We start from the raw sequence: 20,700 nt of genomic DNA, 5'->3' as shown, positions 1-20,700 counted from the left end.
CAGAGTTGGCAGCAAAGTCGGACAGTGAGGAGGTTGGGGAGGAATTTGGGCCAGTCCTGGGGGCTGGGGGAAAGCTCGGACGAGGGCTCTGCATCGGAGGCAGAAAGGAGGCCAAGGCCATCTGATAGTTATGTGCAGCCTCCAGAGTCTGACAGCAGCAAGGCAGAAGAACAGTGGGACCCTGTTCAATCGAAGTTGACTCCGAAGTTGGAGTCCACAAGTCTTAAAGCTGCCAAGTTTGAGGACCTCTGCCATTGACCATAAGGTCAATGGGGGGACTCAGAGTAAGTCTTGCCAATCATGAAACTTGAACCTGGTGCTTTTGTTTGTAGCATTCAAATGGTCTTTTTTTTAAAAAAAATAAAAATAAAAATAAATAAATAAAGGGGAGATGGAAACCTAGCAGGTGGCTTTTGAGGAGCTCATAGATTCATTGGTATAAACATGCCTCTCATTGCCTGCCCGTGAGCCAAGCCACAGGAATCTGAAGGTATCCAATTTGTGTTGAGCTCTGTTGGATTCCTTTAGTTTATCAGAAGAGTTGTGAGTGAACAGGGTATTCTTTTAAGCTCCCTGAATCTGTGACATTGATGATTTAAAAGGTTTGAGTCAGTTGGAGACATACCATTTGAAATTGCAGATGAAAACTCAAGGTGAATGAATTTTTCCATATTTAAATAAGAGCATGCCAGACATAGAAATACAGGAAATCAAGGACAATTTTTCTTGCCCCTCATCCTCTCTTAAACTGTACAGATGATATTTTGTTATAAAACAACCACCACAACATGCCTTTGATTTAATATTCAATAGCTCCCACTCTGGTTCAATGACTGACATCTGTTCTGCATATTCTATGGAGAATAAAAATGCTAAATAAATATAATTATGTACTCCCAGTTTATTGGACAGGGGTGATAAAATCTGAAAAGCCTTGCCTATGGATAACAAAATAGGTCTGGAGTCTCAATTTTGACTTTAGCATTCATAACTAATTTCGAGAACAAATTGTCTCATCTTTAGTTCAAAACCCCCATGAGGAAATATACCGAATCCAGGCACGCTGGCCCCAGAAACAATTCTATACATGCACTAGACAAAATTACCTAATCATAGCAAACCAGAATTTGGTTGAGAAGCCACTTTCAATACAAATGGGAGATTGATTCTCCCAGGAAATTATTATGAAGCACAAAGAATGGAAACAAGGATTTTGGAAATTATGAAGAGTGAATGCCTTGTTTTTATTACTGCAGGTTTTTTTTTTCAAGTATCCACAATTCTCACCCACCCATACGAAAAACCTTTACCTTGAGCACATCCATCTTCAGAATAAAGGCAGCAAAATCAGTTTCTTCAAAATAAAAGGCTGCACTTGTTTGGAAGAGCCATAATAATGAGATATGGAGTCTTTGCCTTTAAGGTCAAAAGATTTGGATTCTCACTGGGCTAGAAATAAGTGGAAGCTATTACCTTTGAGGTTATTTACTGCTCTCTCTCTCTCTCTCTCTCTCTCTCTCTCTCTCTCTCTCTCTCCCTCCCTCCCTCCCTCCCTCCCTCCCTCCCTCTCTCTCTCTTTTCTCCCCCCACCCCCACTTCCCCATTGAAAAACAGACAAAGAAAGAAAGTCGAGAGAAATTTCAAGTGTGATGAGTTGAGAGCAGGTATCCAGAGAAATTCCTTCATAATTGCTGGCATTGTTTGTGTTTCTATAATGCATGGACCCGAGAACTCCCCATTTTTTCTCAATCTTTCATTTAGGCACTAGTTTCATTAGACATATCATCTAATAGATTCCATTAGGAATCTGATTCTACTCTGGGTATGAAAAATAGAAAAGAATATGTATAGTTCAAGCTTGAATTGTGCGGTGGTTGGTGCTCTCTCAGCCTGGTTGTTTTCTTGCAGATCTTTCATCAGTGCACTGATGATGTTACCTAGCTGGGTAATAAAGCATCTGCAAGAAAGCAACCAAGCTCATAAGTCACCAACAATCCCATAAATGCCGTGGTGGGTTGCTCCTGGTTCGCACTGGTTCGCAAGAACTGGTAGTAAAAATTTGTAGTAGTTCGGAGAACAGTAATAACATTGGCTGGCCACACCCCCACACTGGTCCCCATCCCAGTTGCCACTCGCTTACCCCACTCACCTCATCAGAGGCTTTTTTTTTTTTTACTTTTAAAAGCATTTTTTCTACAACCTCTTCGGCCGAAGAGGTTGTAGGAAAAAAAATGCCTTTAAAAGCCTCTGGCAATCCCAGCTGAGTTGCCTGATCATCAGAGGCTTCTAAAAGCATTTTTTCTACAACCTCTTCAGTTGTAGAGGTTGTAGGGAAAAAGTGCCTTTAAAAGCCTCTGGCAATTCCAGCAGAGTTGCCTAATTGTCAGAGGCTTCTAAAAGCATTTTTTTCTGCAACCTCTTAAGGTTGTAGAAAAAATGCTTTTAAAAGTAAAAAAAAAAAAAAAAAAAAGTTGGCCACGCCCACCCAGTCACATTACCCCCCACAAGCCATGCCCATAAAATAAGCCACATCCACAGAACTGGTAGTAAAAAAATTTAGAACCCACCCCTGCATAAATGTGAAAAAGCTAACCAGAGAAATTTCACCAATTTTCCCTAGTAGATATCATAACGGATGACTCAAAGACGGATCTTAGCGACTTCTTCCTTAACACTTGCTCCAAGTTATTGATTTTTTTAAAGGAAAAAAAAAAACTGATCCCACTCTTGACAGATACAAGAATCAATTCAATTGAAAAACAGCATTCTCTGATATACTGTAGAGATTCTCAGTCATCCAGATCATGGTTGTCTCAAAAATTGCAGACTATGGGAACCAGGAACACTACTTAGGTGACCCAGATAAACCTCCAAGTGCTTCAACAACTTGCTAAAAGGATGCAAAGGACCAGCTGTCTGCAAGGAATATAAATCCTTCCATTTTTCACTATCCTTTCCAAGCTAAAGAAACTTCTTGGATGAGAAGCAAAATGTCTTCAGAAGGAAAAACAAACAAACAAGGAAGTCCAGTTGACTCCTGAAAAAAGCACCTTTGGGTCATTCTCTGATAACGTTATTTTGTGTTCCCTCACAATTTCTTGAGTATATTGCCTGAAAATATATGTATCCCAAATGTCATGGCAGTTGCAATGTATGGCTGTGAAAGCTGGACCATAAGAAAGGCTGAGAATTGAGGCCTTTGAACTCTGGTGCTGGAGAAGACTCCTGCGAGTCCCTTGGACTGCAAGGCGATCCGACCGGTCAGTCCTAGAGGAGATCAACCTTGACTGCTCTTTAGAAGGCCAGATCCTGAAGATGAAACTCAAATACTTTGGCCACCTAATGAGAAGGAAGGACTCCCTGGAGAAGAGCCTAATGCTGGGAAAGATTGAGGGCAAAAGAAGAAGGGAATGACAGAGAACGAGGTGGCTGGATGGAGTCACTGAAGCAGTAGGCGTGAGCTTAAATGGACTCCAGAGGATGGTAGAGGACAGGAAGACCTGGAGGAATGTTGTCTATAGGGTTGCGATGGGTCGGACATGACTTCACAACTAACAACAACAACAAAATGTCATGGAAATTGTGTGTCACCTGTGCAAAGAAATCATGCACCACGTTAAAAAGGCAAGGCAACATTCCCTTGCTTAAAGCAGGGATGGAGAAACTGCATCTTTCTTATTGCATGTTGCATGTGACGCTACATCTCATTTTTGGTCTCTCCCTTGCTGCTAAGCTTAAGCAGCAAAATGATGCAATTTTGGCAGCCCGATTGCAAACTCTTTGGGGGGGGGAAGATTACGGTTGGGGACGGAAGTGGCTTGCCTCCTAGAGGCTGCGTATTCCAGAATGACTCTTAATGCAAGATGGATTCACGTTACATTATTTCTCAAAGACAAAAGCCCACATCAGCCCAAGGACTGTTGAAATCTGTGGGATCTTTGAATTCTCGTTTTCCTAAGCCAATTTCCCTCACTGCTTTGATCTCTTTATCTGGACTGGCAGAGGAGAAACTCGATGCCAGGACATTTTACATCCCAATATCATCTTGGGATCAGGTTCTCTGGGAAATGTAATTTCCTAGGACTCCTTAATTGAACTCCTCAAAGGTATTCTTTCATTGGTGCCTCTGCTGAGCCAATAGCTGTCTATATTAATTCATCCCAACATGCTTCTAAGTAATAAAGAACTTGGGATGTGAAATCATTGTCCTTGACACTTAGCAAAGCAAAACAGAAGAACAACTTGTCTGAAACAAAGAAGGCCCTGGTGACACATTAAAAGCATGTGCATTCTTTAGCCAATGAGTTTTTGTCATATAGAATTCACTACATCGGGTGCTTGGTTTATAATTTTCTTGGTTTTGCCTTAGCTAACTACTGCCTTAGCTAAAAACAAGGTATTTTCTTGTTTTTGCCTTAGCTAACTAATCTAGAAAATAGCCAAGGAATCACTTGTGACAGCCAGAATCATGTTGTGGTCAGGGACAAGGTTTTCATGCAAAAGTTGCCAGCTTATTTCTTTTTAAGTTATTTGTTTGTTTGTTTTTTAGAATTAGAATTATTTATTTATTGGCCAAATGTGATTGGACGCATAAGGAATTTGTCTTGGTACATATGCTCTCAGTATACATAAAAAGAAAAGATACATGGAATAGAATAGAATAGAATTCTTTATTGGCCAAGTGTGATTGGACACACAAGGAACTTGTCTTGGTGCATATGCTCTCAGTATACATAAAAAGAAAAGATACATGGAATAGAATAGAATAGAATTCTTTATTGGCCAAGTGTGATTGGACATACAAGGAACTTGTCTTGGTACATATGCTCTCAGTATACATAAAAAGAAAAGATACATGGAATAGAATAGAATAGAATTCTTTATTGGCCAAGTGTGATTGGACATACAAGGAACTTGTCTTGGTACATATGCTCTCAGTATACATAAAAGAAAAGATACATGGAATAGAATAGAATAGAATTCTTTATTGGCCAAGTGTGATTGGACATACAAGGAACTTGTCTTGGTACATATGCTCTCAGTATACATAAAAAGAAAAGATACATGGAATAGAATAGAATAGAATTCTTTATTGGCCAAGTGTGATTGGACATACAAGGAACTTGTCTTGGTGCATATGCTCTCAGTATACATAAAAAGAAAAGATACATGGAATAGAATAGAATAGAATTCTTTATTGGCCAAGTGTGATTGGACATACAAGGAACTTGTCTTGGTACATATGCTCTCAGTATACATAAAAGAAAAGATACATGGAATAGAATAGAATAGAATTCTTTATTGGCCAAGTGTGATTGGACACACAAGGAACTTGTCTTGGTGCATATGCTCTCAGTGTATATAAAAGAAAAGATACATTTGCCAAGAATCATAAGGTACAACACTTAATGATAGTCATAGGGTACAAATAAGCAATCAAATCATACTAGGAAACAATATAAATCGTAAGGATACAGCAACAAGTTACAGTCATACAATCATAAGTGGGAGGAGATGGGTGATAGGAATGATGAGAAGATTAATAGTAATAGTAATGTAGATTTAGTGAATAGTTTGTGAATTTTTTATCAGGGGAAGCATAGCACAGTGACATAGACCATACCTTGAATGGAATGGAAAAGATATCAAGTTCAATCTTAGACATTTCCACAGAGCATTGAATATCTGTTGGAAGCATCTGCCAGTCGATCTCAGCTAATGGTGTGATTGAGTATACAAGACAGCTTTCCATATCCCAAAGTATTCATCTGTATTTGCTCAACGAACAATGGTTAGCTTCATATGACCCAAGATCTGGTTAGCAAAATAGAATAGGAAGGAACATTCTTGCGTTCACATAACTTCCTATGCCCGAGCAAATAAAATGTATGCAACAATTTGTTTCATATAACCTGCTAAAACATTGGGTGGGTTCTGACAATATACTGACTCATTGGACAGAATCTTTTCCAAATTCACCAGCTAGCAACTTCATTCATGAACACATCCATGCAGATTTCTTGGCAACAATGTCAAAGTAGTTTGCCATGATATGGAGGGTGGGGGGTCTTTAAAAAAATGTTGCCTTATGTCCTTAGCATTTCCTGATGGTTTCCCTCCAAGTACTAAATAGGGCTGGCCCTGCTTAGCTTTTACTCTAAACAATATTCAGAATTCACATTTTAATCTAACATAACACACTGTGTAAACCAAGTCTAATTCTTTTTTTTAATCTATCTCTGTCTAGAATGATATGGGGCAGTGGTGGAATTCAAATTTTTTTACTACCAGTTCTGTGGGTGTGGCTTGGTGGGTGTGGCTTGGCTTGGTGGATGTGGCTTGGTGGGCGTAGCAGGGGAAGGATACTGCAAAATACCTATTCCCTCCCCACTCTTGGGGGAAGGATATTGAAAAATCTCCATTCCCACCCCACTCCAGGGAAAGGATACTGTAAAATCTCTATTCCCTCCCCACCCCAGTGGAAGAATACTGCAAAATCTCCATTCCCTCCCCACTCCAGGGGAAGGATACTGCAAAATCCCCATTCCCACCCCACTCCAGGGAAAGGATACTGCAAAATCGTCATTCCCTCCCCACTCCTGGGGGAAGAATATTGAAAAATCTCCATTCCCACCCCACTCCAGGGAAAGGATACTGTAAAATCTCCATTCCCTCCCCACTCTAGGGGAAGGATACTGCAAAATCCCCATTCCCACCCCACTCCGGGGAAAGGATACTGCAAAATCCCCATTCCCTCCCCACTCCTGGGGGAAGGATATTGCAAAATCTCTATTCCCACCCCACTCTGGGGCAAGCCAGAGATGGTATTTGCCGGTTCTTTGAACTACTTAAAGTTTCCACTACCGTTTTTTCAGAACCTGTCAGAACCTGCTGAATAGCACCCCTGATTTGGAGAGAATTATAGACAATAAGTTGAGAAGAAGTTTTAAGCAAGTTATTTTTCATGACTTTCACCATCTTGCTTGTCCATCCATCCATTCTTCTGGTTTCTTTTTTTTAGGCTCTCAAGGACCCAACTTTGGCTGCCCGAAAGGACTTCCAGAGGGAGGCAGAGCTGCTCACCAACCTGCAGCATGACCATATTGTGAAATTTTATGGTGTCTGTGGTGATGGAGATCCACTCATCATGGTCTTCGAATATATGAAGCACGGAGACTTGAATAAGTTTCTAAGGTAAAGGTTAAATATACTATGAGTTGTAGAAAGGGAAGAATGGAAATTGATATGAGGGATAGGGTATGACTGCAAATATCTTGACTTCAACAAACTGTGTATGACTAGTCTAAAGAAAAGATGGACTAGGGGTGACATGATATTCCGGTATTTGAGGGGCTGCCACAAAGAAGAGGGGGTCAAATTATTTTCCAAAGCACCAGAAGACAAGAAATGATGGATGGAAATTAATCAAGGAGAGAAGCAACATGGAATTAAGGAGAAACTTCCTAACAGTGAGAACAATTAACTAGGGGAACAGCATGTCTTCAGAAGTTGTGGATGCTTCATCACTGGAGGTTTTTAACAAAAGATTGAACAGCCACTTGTCTCAAATATTATAGGGTCTCCTGCTTGAGGTTGGACTAAAGACCTCTAAGGTCCCTTCCAGCTCTATATTGATTGATTGATTCCCACTATCCAACTAAAGATTTAGAAACAGTAAAACTGCTTTTCTTCTCCTTGAACCAGTGGTGGGTTGCCCCTGGTTCGGACCAGTTCACAAGAACTGGTAGTAAAACCGGTGGGAGGCCCTGCCCACCACCCTGGATGTCATCATCAGCGATCTGCACATGTGATCGCATGCATGATCCCATTGCGAACCGGTAGTAAAGGTAAGTAGAACCCAACCCTGCCTTGAACCCACCATGGTACTCTGGCTACTAGGCAAATATGGGACTAACCTAACACAAATAATGGTGTCCTTCACCTTTATGGACATGAGAAGAAAGTCTGTAGCACTGCCACACTAAGCCATGGGCAGCTGCATGTGACCAGTTAGAAATTTAAGACTTAAGACAGGGAAACAGTCCAGAAGGTTCAAACTAGGGACCAAAACCATGGAGAGCTCAACTGTCATTCAGGGAACAGTTCAGACAAAGAAACTCATAAAGCTTTCACTGCCAAGAAATCTTATGACAAACTGAATAGGTGGGTCTACTTCACTGAAAATAATTCACCATCAAGACATTTCTCCTAGCTGTATTTTTGGCAGCATCAATTTATGGCATCTCTTCACTAACTCTGAGATTCTCAGCGTCCTAGCACTGATCTTTCCTTCCGGCTTTGTCCTCCTGCTTCCTCGAGACGAATGGATCCGCATAAGGATTTTAAGCATGCAGTGGCTTGATGCTTTCTTATACTCTGGCTTTAGTGGGTAATTAATTTGCCAAGAAGGTCCAGCTGCTGCTGGACTTGATGATTTCCCTTTTTCCAATTCTACAAAAAGAAAAAAGCCACTCTATCTTACCAGCATTTTTGTACCTTCTTGAATTTTTCATCAACATGGAATAGCCAATAGCCGAACGCGAAAAAAATGGATGGAGAGGCTGTTCTTCCATAATGTTGAAATCATGGGCTGATGTTCCAAGAATTCATGCAACGGTAGTCCCATATTTTTTTCCCCCCACAGTAATGATTATTAGTTATTTCCTAGTATTTAGGTAATTGGACTTTTGTGTCTGTTTCCTCTCCTCTCCTGCGTTGGTTAAGCAGGATTGTAAAGGAATTGTGTCAATAATTTAGATAGCAGCTCCACTTCTAGGTTGGCGGATTTTGCCAAGGCAATTATTCTGTTGTCAAAGCTGACACATGACTGGGGCTGGAGGAGGGTTTGGGGAAGCAAAATTCTTTCCTCTAGATTTCATTTATTTCAGCTCTGGCACCCAGAGGACAAGAAATATAGCGATGCTTCCGAAAACACAGCCTTGCCCCTCTTCAAAGGAATAGAGGAACTCTGCAAAATCTGAAAACCGCAGCAGACTACAGTTGCAGGATGACGGGACGAGAGTTGTCATTCTTGATGTATCTTTTCTGTTTCCATTTCCCCTATAGTCCTGTTGTCTAAATGTGGGCAACTCGGAGAGATTAAATGCATTTTCCAAGTCAATCTGACAAGCTAGCAAAAAGCCAACAGCTTTGTTCCAGTAGATTTAACAAAGGAATATTGACATATTCCCCCATGCAAGCAAGGTCAGCCAGGCCATTTGTTCTAGGAGCAGGATTTCTTCCCCCTCTTCATGGGAGAATTGAAAAAAGACATCGAGTGAGATCACAACGGGGGGCAAACGTTTAAAGCCCCTCCAATCCCTTCCACCATTATATACCAACTCCCGGCTTGGGACATCAATACTCGCTATTTGTCTGAAGGAGAGGCTAACTGGGTTTTTCTTTCCCGGCGAAAATGTTGATGACTCTTTAGTGCCTTTATAGCACAATGTCAGGTGGATTATCCATTTGATAAGGTAGCTACATCTTAAAAGAGACAAAGTAGCATCATCCATCTAGCCAAAGCACAATCATAAAAAGCTTCTTCAAATAAAATGGTTTTGCAGTGTTCCCATAAGATCCTGGGTAAATGGCTATTTTCTAGGAAATATGAAAGGTAGTGCTTCCTCTATGCTATTTTGTAAACATTCAGGCACAGGTAAAGATTGATCATTCTCTCTAGTTCCATGATGGCGAACCTATGGCACGCGTGCCACAGGTGGCATGTGTAGCCATATTGATGGCCACGTGAGCTCAGCTCTGGTGTGGATGCATGTACCGGCCAGCTGGTTTTCAGGCCTTCTGGGCCCACCAGAAGTAGAGAAACAGGCTGTTTCCTCCTTCCAGAGGGCCTCCGGGAGGGTGGGGAAGGCTGTTTTCGCCCTCCCCAGGCTCTGAGAAAGCCTCTGGAGCCTGGGGAGGGCGAAAAATGGCCTACTGGGCCCACCATGCCATCATGTGCCAAAAGCAGGGGAAGTGGGGAGGGGGGCTTGCACACACATGCGTGGGGGCGGGGCGCATAGAATTATGGGTATGAACATGCACGCACGCAACCCCCCCACACTCCCCACGCTATTGGCACGCGAAGGCAAAAAGGTTAGCCATCACTCCTCTAGTCTATTTCTAGTCTATTTCTGTTTATTTCAATGAATCAAGGGAATGATTCATTGAAGGAAATGGGTGTAGGCTAGACAGATCACTTAACATACCAATTCCCTTTTTATGACCCTGTAATCCGTTAATTTGTGGTAGGGTTGGGGCAACTAGATGGAGCTGAGCATTTACTGACCGGATGCCCTTCCTGATGCCTACATGGAGTTCACAGCAGATTTTTTTTTTTCTTTGCATCCGAGGAGAGAAACATCTTCCCTTACCTAGGATTGAACTCTCAACCTTCCAAGTGGGAGGCAAGCATCTTTACCATTAAGCCACCATGCAGCTCTATCATTTAACATACTTACATATGTTCATTTCATATTTGCTGAATAAGCCTCAGCCAAGTTAAGCCATAAATTTTGGTTTACAACTAAGATATACAAACCAAACAAGCATGGTGCTAAATGTGACTCCTGCCACTGTCTTGTTTAGCAAGCAAGCCTCCAAAGCTGCCATTCTGAGAAGGCCATCTACATTCATTAGCTGTAGAGATGTCTATGGAGGTTATCAATCATCCAGGTCATGGTTGTCCCAAAGGTGTTTTTTTCAAAAGGCAACTGCATTTTCTTGGCTTTTTCTTTCTTTGAAAAACACTTCACTTCTCATCCAACACACTTCTTCCATTCTAACTGACTTGTGGAGAATGAATAGTCAAGGCCATGGTTTTCCCAGTTGCAATGTATGGCTGTGAAAGTTGGACCATAAGGAAGGCTGAGAGCCAAAGCATTGAGGCCTTTGAACTATGGTGCTGGAGAAGACTCCTGCGAGTCCCTTGGACTGCAAGGCCATCAAACCGGTCAGTCCTAGAAGAGATCAACTCTGACTGCTCTTTAGAAGGCCAGATCCTGAAGAGGAAACTCAAATTCTTTGGCCACCTAACGAGAAGGAAGGACTCACTGGAGAAGAGCCTAATGCTGGGAAAGATTGAGGGCAAAAGAAGAAGGGGACGACAGAGAAACGAGGTGGCTGGATGGAGTCACTGAAGCAGTCGTCATGAGCTTAAATGGACTCCAGAGGATGGTAGAGGACAGGGAGGCCTGGAGGAACGTTGTCCATGAGGTCGCGATGGATCGGACACCACTTCGCAGCTAACAACAAGAACAACAACAACAACAACAACCTTTGGGACTAAAGAGAGCATCTGAGTCTTGGCTGGGAAAAGATAGAAGTTTAAAAATCTCTTTCCAATAAAACTGAAAACCCAGTAAGTAAAAGGAAATGTTGAGTTTTCCAACAGAAAAGCTTTAACTGCAGTACCTAAACTGGGAAAAAAAATAAAACCACTCTCAGTCGTATGATTATTGCTTTGTTTTCCTTTGAAATTATCTTTGAATTATGAAGACAACCAAATGCCTCAGGTGGCATCATTTTTAATTTATTCCCTCTGCAGGGCATGGGATTGTACCTGTTTTCAGGAGGAGCCGTGTAAAAGTGCAACAATTTCACTAGAAATCCAATATTTTCCTCCCTTTGATTCTTACCCCCTGGAAGATAGACTATCCATTTCTGTGGTTGCCTTCCAGAAGTTGTCGAACATAAAGCTGCTCCAGAGGAGAAATGGAAGCTAAGAGGATATCCCCCAACAGTGTTTGTGTTTGCTTTTTCACTCTTGTTCCCTGCTGGTTTTTACCTTGGGCATTTTAATTTATTACCATGGTCTGATTTTATTATTGTTAGCTGTTGGGAACCTTAGACGTATTCAGTGGCATACAAACCTAATCATATATCATTCATATCGTATCTCATCAAAACCCCGGGAAGGTTGAAAATCAAGATTCTATGCAAGCTAGGAGGAAGCTTAAGTCTCCGAAGAGAAAGAACCTAGCAGATTGAAATTTTCAATTTTTTTGTTGGCTAGGCTGTTGACAAAGGTAAAAATGCCGGCAGCTGTTTTAAAGAAAAAGGAAATGAGCCACAAAAGAGACATTGCTGCACGCTAGCAAAAAATACCCCAAAACCACAGCCTTACTGTTCTTATATACCACTTATTAATGACCTCCGGGGCACTACTTCTAGCTGGTTGTATGCTGCTATGGACGATAAGCCGAGCAATTGATCAAACGACAAAGGTGTAATTCTGGTGCTGGATGGGAAGACCTCCTCCACGTGTTCCGGGTGCAATTCACGAGGAACAAACCGTCTCTCCGTGCCACGTGTGGTTAGCTCACAGCCTGGGTGCCATAATCAGACCTTTTGGTGCCGACTACCTGCATTTCGAAAGGATAATGAAAATAGACTGAAAAATCAGGCTTGTCAGATGCTACATCTTTTCTATCCTGCTCTACGGAGTAGAGAGTTGGTCTCTGACAGAGAAACCACTTGAAGAAACTAGAAGCATTTGAAATCTGGATTACAGATTACAGGCGGCTGTTACGTATAAATTGGGTTAACAAAATCACAAATGAGGAGGTGATAAGCTGCCTGGGAAAGTCAAGGGAAATCATCAAAGCCATTAAAAAGCGAAAGTTAGAATATTTTGGATATGTGATGCAACACCCAGAAAAATGCGGCATCCTTCACTTCCTCTTCCAAGGAAAGATTTAAGGCAAACGAGGTCCAGGCAGCCATCATGGCTTCAAAACCTAAGGGACTGGCTTGGACAAAACTTAACAGCACTTTTTCATGCAGCTGTTGACAAAAATAGGATCGCCAACATGATTGCAACGTCCAATGACGGATATGGCACAAGAAGAAGAAGAAGAATGAAAATAGGACGGTATTCACCGATCCTGTTATGAATTGAATCGGTTTCTTAACACAGTTTTGGCAGCAGAGAGACAAACTGGGCTACCGAGCCGCGATTTTATTTTCCGTCAATCAGGCTATCCATCATTCTAAAAACGTTGGGAGATATACCCTCTCCTTCTACCTGATCTTGCAAAAATCAGCTTAGCTCGGAATTCATACATTATTTCCCAGGATTGATTTTTTTTAACAGTTATTTTTCCCTGGGAGACCTTCGTATTTGTACGGCATGCATGTTTTCCCCAAGTACTCTGTGTTTGCTTAAAATATGAGACTACATTGCAAGCTTCAGATTAGAACCCCAATTAAATATTAGCCGATATTTCTCAAGAGGCATTTGAGACACTGTTTGTATATCCTTCTTCTCCTCCTTTCACACAAACACACACACACACATGGTTCCCAAACAAGCCACTTTTAGATGTAAGATTTTTTGATCTTGACACATCACAAGGCAACAGATTGGCAGCCTCGAGGTCAGAGATGCCTCACCTGTACTGATCAAGGCTACTAAGAGAGTCCACCAGTAATTCTCTACTGCAGATTGGGAGAGATTTAAAGCCTGATGAACAGAAAATTCATGATTAAAAAGAAAAACAAAGAAACTCTCTGGGCTATTGCTGGCCAGATTGAATTTGAACGAAAGTTCTTTTTTAGAATACAAGCAGCCTAGTTGTCTTTCCCAAGAGAAGAAGGTGATCAATCTTATTAGGGCACATCCTGGATGCTTCCAACAAACGTGAACACATCTGCTCTAAAAGGAAATATTGTTCCCAAAATGGAGGAATAGGGTGAAAAGAGGATGAATCTGACAGAGAAGGTGAAGCCGACTGCATGAATTAGGGACAATAATGTAAATACCATATTTTTCAGAGTATAAGATGCTCCAGACTATAAGATGCACCTACCATTTTTGGGGAGGAAACCAAGAAAAAAAAAAACTGCCTCTGTCTCTCCCTCCCAGCAATTTGCTTCCTTGCAGCAAACAGCAAACAGCCTGTTTCAGTTTCAGCTTTAGCACAGCCTGATTAGCACAAACAGCTGATTGTCGGTTGGATCGGCCTCATGAAGATCAGCTGTTTCAGGCTGTGGGGATTACCATAGTCTATTGGCCCCATTTTCCAGATGCCGGTGGGTGGAAAGGGCTACATTCGGTGTATAAAATGCACCCAAATTTTCACCCTCCTTTATGGGGGGAAAAAGTGTGTCTTATACTCCAAAAAATACGGTACTTTTTGTTGTGATTTGGAAACCACTTCTGGACTTTCTGCATGAAAGAGACAAAAATGAAACATTGACTTTGGGTTTTGACAATGAAGTGGGTTGTTGTTATAGAAATGGCTAGTATTTTTTGTTTTGTTTGTCAGTTAATTTATTAATTATTTGAGCCGTGGTGGTGCAGTGGTTAGAATGCAGTATTGCAGGCTACTTCTGCTGACTGATGGCTGCCAGAAGTTTGGCAGTTCGAATCTCGCCAGTGTCAAGGTTGACTCAGCCTTCCATCCTTCTGAGGTGGGTAAAATGAGGACCCAGATTATTGGGGGCAAATTGCTGACTTGGTAAACCACTTAGAAAGGGCTGTAAAGCACTGCGAAGTGGTATATAAGTCCTAAATGCTATTGAAAGTTCTATTGCTATTTATATAGCTGCCCATCTCAACGAACGACTCCGGATGGCTCACAGTTCAATTATTTAGCATAACTAAAATGTTGATATTACAACTTTATTATGTATTTTGCTGCCCCCCCCCCAAAAAAAAGTCAGAAGTCTCTCGTTTTTGGTTCTTTTTTTATATCTTTCCCCCCTTTCGCTCACTTTATTGCCTCTATTCCCTTTCCTTTCCCATTTGCCCACTGTCTTTATTTCTATTTCTATTATATATTAAGGGGGGGGGGAGGTCTTTAAGATAATTTTTTTTAATAAAAAAAATTAAAAACTCATTTTAATAAAAATAAAAGGATATATATTTATTTTAAGACAAATAAAAGATATATAAGGTAAAGGTAACATATGTGCTAGTCGTTCCCAACTCTAGGGGGTGGTGCTCATCTCCGTTTCAAAGCCAAAAAGCCAGCCCTGTCCGAAGACATCTCCGTGGTCATGTGGCCGGCATGACTCAATGCCAAAGGCGCACAGAATGCTGTTACCTTCCCACCAAAGGTGGTCCCTATTTTTCTACTTGCATTTTTTATGTGCTTTCGAACTGCTAGGTTGGCAGAAGCTGGGACTAGTAACGGGAGCTCACCCAGTTATGCGGCACTAGGGATTTGAACCGCTGAACTGCTGACCTTTCAATCGACAAGTTCAACATCTTAGCCACTGAGGGAGAGAGAGAGAGAGAAATGGTGTCAGTTGTTCTGTAATTTGCTTTGCTGGATTTGACCCTGTCTTCTCTTCTCCAGGGCACACGGGCCAGATGCATTGATCCTTGTGGATGGACAGCCTCGGCAAGTCAAAGGAGAATTGGGACTTTCTCAAATGCTGCACATTGCAAGCCAGATTGCCTCGGGAATGGTTTATCTGGCCTCCCAGCACTTTGTACACAGAGACCTGGCCACGAGGAACTGCTTGGTTGGAGTTAATCTACTGGTGAAGATTGGAGACTTTGGGATGTCCAGAGATGTCTACAGCACTGATTATTACAGGGTAAGGCAGACTTGAGGGGATCGGTGGTGGAGTGAGTGGCACAAACAGAGTTTGGAGAAAAGAAACCGAGTCTGTCCTGACTGTTACTCGGTATCTCTGCAATTTGTATGAGGGATGGTTCTTTCCACAGCAACCAACCAGTGGAATGCCCAAATTCTGATGTTGTACACCTTGAGATTTAAACTACTAGGTCCAAACAGCAGAAGAGTGATACCTTCAGGCATTAGGCATAAAGTCATATAAATAGGAGCAGTGGTGGGTTTCTACTGGTTTGCTGCAGTTCGGAGGCTCCACCCACCCACCCAGACGTCATCACGGATGCTCTGTGCGTGCGCAGAAAGTTATGCGCATGTACAGAAGTGTCGTGCGCGAGCTCTCAGTTCCGAACCGGTAGCGAAGGTAAGTGAAACCCACTACTGAATAGGAGAGATGTCCACTGTTCAAAACTCCAATTCCAGCCTAGATAGTCCAGTCTAGGGAAAAAAGAGACACATAAATGTTCAAATTCTTCTGAAATAATGAAATGTTAGGTATTGGCTACTGGTTACTAGACCATTCAGAGAACAGAGTTCCCACAAAACCCTACAGTTCCTACTATAGTTTATATAATTTAGATGTAAACAAACCGAAGATCAAATATTGAGTTTCCCCCCTATTATTGCATCAAAAACTTTCACCAGGGATTCCTGTGCGTCTACGTCTTGCCCATACGAGCCGAATAAAAGCCTCCTTCAAAGTAAAGAGAACTATACCAGGCAGAAAAAGGTTAAGGAGCATCAATCCTTTGGCATACTGTTGTTCTCCTTTTGTTTATGGACATTTTAATTGTGCAGCAGTGGAACATGGCAGGGCTGAATAAAAATCCACGTTCATTCATGAGCCAGCAAATTAGAAAGGACCTTTTGGCAAAGTTTTGAGATGAGATGGCATGCGTCTGATGACTGCTTAATCCTCCCAGTGCCTAGATGTTATGTGATTCTGGGACATTTGGGGGCAGAACAGGGTGTCACTGTGTTCAAATGATTCCAAGGAAAGAAAACATCACCATTCTTAATGAGGTGATGACATACTTCTGCCAATTATTTTAGCAGATGCATCTGAATAAAGCTGGCTGAGCCCACCAAGGGACAGAATTCCACAAATGTGATTCAGTACAAAACAAGCTTGATTGTATCTACAGCAACAATACAGCAGGGCCAATCAAACTGGACTTCAAAATACAGAATCTATTACCCGTGTTTCCCTGAAAATAAGACCCTGTCTTATAACTTTTTGAACCCCGAAATAAGTGCTTGGCCTTATTCTCAGGGAGGTCTTATTATTTGGGGGCATATGGAGCAAGACGGGGATCCTCTTGCCATCTTATCTGATTTCTAGCTCTGTCTCCCTAACCCTAACCAGAGGAAATGGCAGGGACCGGCTGAACATGCATTTAAATATTTTTGGAGAGGGCTTATTTTCGGGGAAGAGCTTATTATCCAGGGAGGTCTTATTCCCGGGAAAACATGGTATATCTAAGACACCAAAGCTAAGAAGCAAAAGACCTTAGTTTGATGTACTTCCCTAGCAGGCATGGACCCAAGCTGCAAATTAGTCGAGCAGCATTTAAAATCTAAAGGACAATTGAACTACCAGTTGCTGTTTTTTTCTTCTTCTCCCCCACCCTTCTCCTCCTCTTCTGTTGTGACCATTCAACATCAGCTGAAACCCATCTTGAATATCAGGAGCCATTTTTCATCCAGAATCCATTCCCCATTTCTATTTCCTTGTTGTTTTCCCCCATATCAGTGAACTAGAAATTCAACCATGTAAAGTATTGCCATTTCATTCTGCTCTATGCTTAAACTACAGTTGTAAAAGAATTCCATAATGATGTAAACCAGGGGTGTCAAACTCAAGGTTCGGGGGCTGGATCTGGCTCACGGGGTGCTTAGATCTGGCTCGCAGGGCCATCCTGGAAACAGTGAAGGACCAGCTCATGGTGCTTCTGCCAATGAAAATGGAGCTTAGGAGGGCTCAGCTCCTCCAGATCCATTTTCACTGGCAGAGGGTAGCAGGAAGTGTCGCAGCCGGAAACGGAGCTCGGGAGCCCATTTTCACTGGCAGAGCGCTTGGGCCACTCTGGCCACTCCCACCCTGGCCCCCCGAGGTCAAACACAATGCTGATGCGGCCCTCAATGAAATCAAGTTTGACACCCTTGATGTAAACGATAAGCACAATGGAAGCCTTTATTTTTGCATGATGCTCAGAGAACATCTAGGTTTGGGGGATCTGGTGGCTCAAAAATTAGTGCTGAGGGCTGATCATCAGGCCAATTCTTTTATACACAACTCTTGTTGGGGGAAAGATTTATTAATGATAACACCACCTTGGCAAAAGGTATTGAACTTACTGCAGTCAGTACAATTTCTATAAGAATTCCTCGTTTGAAATGGAACCTGTAGAACCTCTTTGTAAACTCATTAGAAATGGAACCTCTTGATGATCTGAAACTTTAGGTTAAGGTTTCCACATACGCACATCATATACCACATAAATTATGTCTGAAGACAACGGCTTATCTTCAGAAGTTGTTATTGTGGTCCACCAGCAGCCTGTGGAGCTGGCAGCAGAGTTGGACAATGAGGAGGCTGGGGAGGACCATGGGCCAGTCCTGGAGTCTGGGGAAGGCTTGGATGAGGGCTCTGCGTCGGAGGCAGAGAAAGGGCCATCTGGGAGGTACTTGTTGCCACCGGAGCATCCAGAGTCAGACCTCATCAAGGCAGAGAAACAGGGGGAGCCTGTTCCCATTGCACGCATGCAGAGAACTGCCAGAAGGCAAGAACAGTTCAAACAAAAGGGACGACTCAGGAGTAGGGCTTGGAGATGATTGGCCCCTCCCATAAGACTTAAAAGAGGAGCAAAGGCACCTGGGCCTTTGCAGGAAGCAACATTTGTTCATTCGATTCAGTTTAAAGCCTGAAGCTCTGTTTGATTCTGGACTCCGTGTGGCTTTGCCAATTAGGTCTTTGGCAGCGTGTCGAGGGAGATAAAGGTGGGTGATTATCCCGAAGGACTTCTCCCGAAGGACTCTTTATAACTAATTGGGACTCAGCTGTGAATGAAGAGAATTCACAGCTGTTGCAATAAAAGAGGTTTTGGGAACTACTTGTGTGTTTTAATGACTCAGGAAGCCTAGGTTAGAACAGTTGTGGTGCTCCATCACTAGATGTTTTTAAGAGGATAGCCATTGGTCTGAAATGATATAGGGTCTCCTCCTTGAGCAGGGGGTTGGGCTAGAAGACCTCCAAGGTCCCTTCCAATTCTGTTATTTTGTTATTCTGCTATTTCTTTGGCTCCCCCTCAAACTATAGAAGCCTTCCATGACTGTCATAAAAAGGTGATGATCGTATGGGGAGAAGGCTTTCGAACACATGTCAAGATACATAATTGACCCATAAGAAGCATTTCTTAAAAACAAACAAACGTAAATGATTTATTTATTCAATGTATGTGTCGCCCATCTCACTATTGAGAACTTTCGAGAGAAGCTGTCCAAATTTCCTAGAAAAGTCATTCAGTGATTTCTCTCTTTTTCTTCACTGTTCCATCTGCGTTCGCCGCACTCTCATTTATCCCCATTTCACTCCCAGTCATTCTTTCTTCAACCCAGCACATGCTTTCAACAGCCTCTCTCTCTCTCTCTTTCCCAGAAACAAGCATAATTCTGGAACAAGCCGCTCCTTGCATTTTCGCTAGGTCTTTCATTAAAGAAAAGGCATTGATAAATTAAAAGAGAATCCAGTGGAGGGCAACAAAGATGATTAAAGGATTGGAGGCCACGACCCGTAGAAGGAGATTACGGCAAACTTAATACAGGGGGTTTTATGGAAAAAGCAACGGGAAGGGTAACTGATAACTGTGTGTAAATTATGAGAATAAAAATAATAGGCTCATTTGAGGTGCTCTCTAACTGGTGCAGACACAGTTTAGACAAGCAGATAATTTGTTGGGGTAAAGGATTGGATGATCAGGTGAAGAATGGGTTGCAGGAATTGGATATGTCTAGTCTAGTGAAAAGGACTAGAGGTGACATGATAGCAGTGTTCCAATATTTGAGAGGCTGCCACAAAAAAAGACAGGGTCACCCTATTTTCCAAAGCACCAGAAGGCAAGACAAGAAACGATGGTTGGAAACCAAACAAGGAGAGAAGCGACTTAGAACTAAGGAGAAATTTTCTAACAGTGAGAGCAATTAACCAATGGAACAGCTTGCCTTCAGAAGTTGTTATAAAATGCCCTATTCATTTCGAGTTTTTAATATCTTTTTTGAGCCATACAGTATAAGAAAAATCACCAGCCCCTAAATCCCACTTAGAACATCTTGTAATTTTTTATTTTTTATTTTTATCTGAGATGTCAGGTCAACGTGACCAAGAATCAAACTGAACATGGGAAAGCATAGGGGAAATATCCCCCCTCTCCATATTTTCCCTGCCCTTCCTAAGCCTGAATACAAAATCAACTTTGGGTTTTGATAGAATTAAATTGATAGTTTAATGGAGCTTTGGAAACCACATAACATTTTTTTTAAGGTCCCCATGCCTGCTTGTGACCATGTATTCTATGAGTAGCCTCTCAGCTTCAGAGGAGTGGTAGCATTCAAAAAAATTTTTACTACCAGATCTGTGGGTGTGGCTTGATGGATGTGGCATGGCTTGGTGGGCATGGCAGGGGAAGGATACGGCAAACTCTCCATTCCCTCCCTACTCCAGGGGAAGGATATTGCAAAATCCCCATTCCCGTCCCACTCCAGGGGAAGGATATTGCAAAATCCCCATTCCCTCCCCACTCCAGGGGAAGGATATTGCAAAATCCCCATTCCCTCCCCACTCCAGGCGAAGGATATTGCAAAATCCCCATTCCCTCCCCACTCCAGGGGAAGGATATTGCAAAATCCCCATTCCCTCCCCACTCCAGGGGAAGGATATTGCAAAATCTCCGTTCCCTCCCCACTCCAGGGGAAGGATATTGCAAAATCCCCATTCCCTCCCCACTCCAGGGGAAGGATATTGCAAAATCCCTATTCCCTCCCCACTCCAGGGGAAGGATATTGCAAAATTTCCTCCTGATCAACTGGGACTTAGGAGATAGAGACTAGATGGGGACAGGGC

General features: G+C 42.3%; 1 protein-coding gene across 4 annotated transcripts in view; it reads left to right on the top strand.

Annotated features, from left to right (window-relative positions):
• Positions 1 to 20,700, top strand: part of NTRK3 (neurotrophic receptor tyrosine kinase 3) — a 467,456-nt gene that overhangs the window by 401,854 nt on the left and 44,902 nt on the right. For all 4 annotated transcript variants that reach the window (XM_087878354.1, XM_087878355.1, XM_087878353.1 and 1 more), the window contains 2 exons: positions 7,022 to 7,194; positions 15,303 to 15,546. In XM_087878354.1, coding sequence (XP_087734480.1) covers positions 7,022 to 7,194; positions 15,303 to 15,546 — 417 coding nt within the window. The remainder of the gene's footprint in view (positions 1 to 7,021; positions 7,195 to 15,302; positions 15,547 to 20,700) is intronic.

Source organism: Pantherophis guttatus, chromosome 13, assembly GCF_059756535.1.
Source record: "Pantherophis guttatus breed Tessera chromosome 13, ASM5975653v1, whole genome shotgun sequence".
Taxonomy (NCBI): domain Eukaryota; kingdom Metazoa; phylum Chordata; class Lepidosauria; order Squamata; family Colubridae; genus Pantherophis; species Pantherophis guttatus.
The sequence above is the reverse complement of the archived record's forward strand: the minus strand, read 5'-3'. Positions and strand labels throughout refer to the sequence as shown.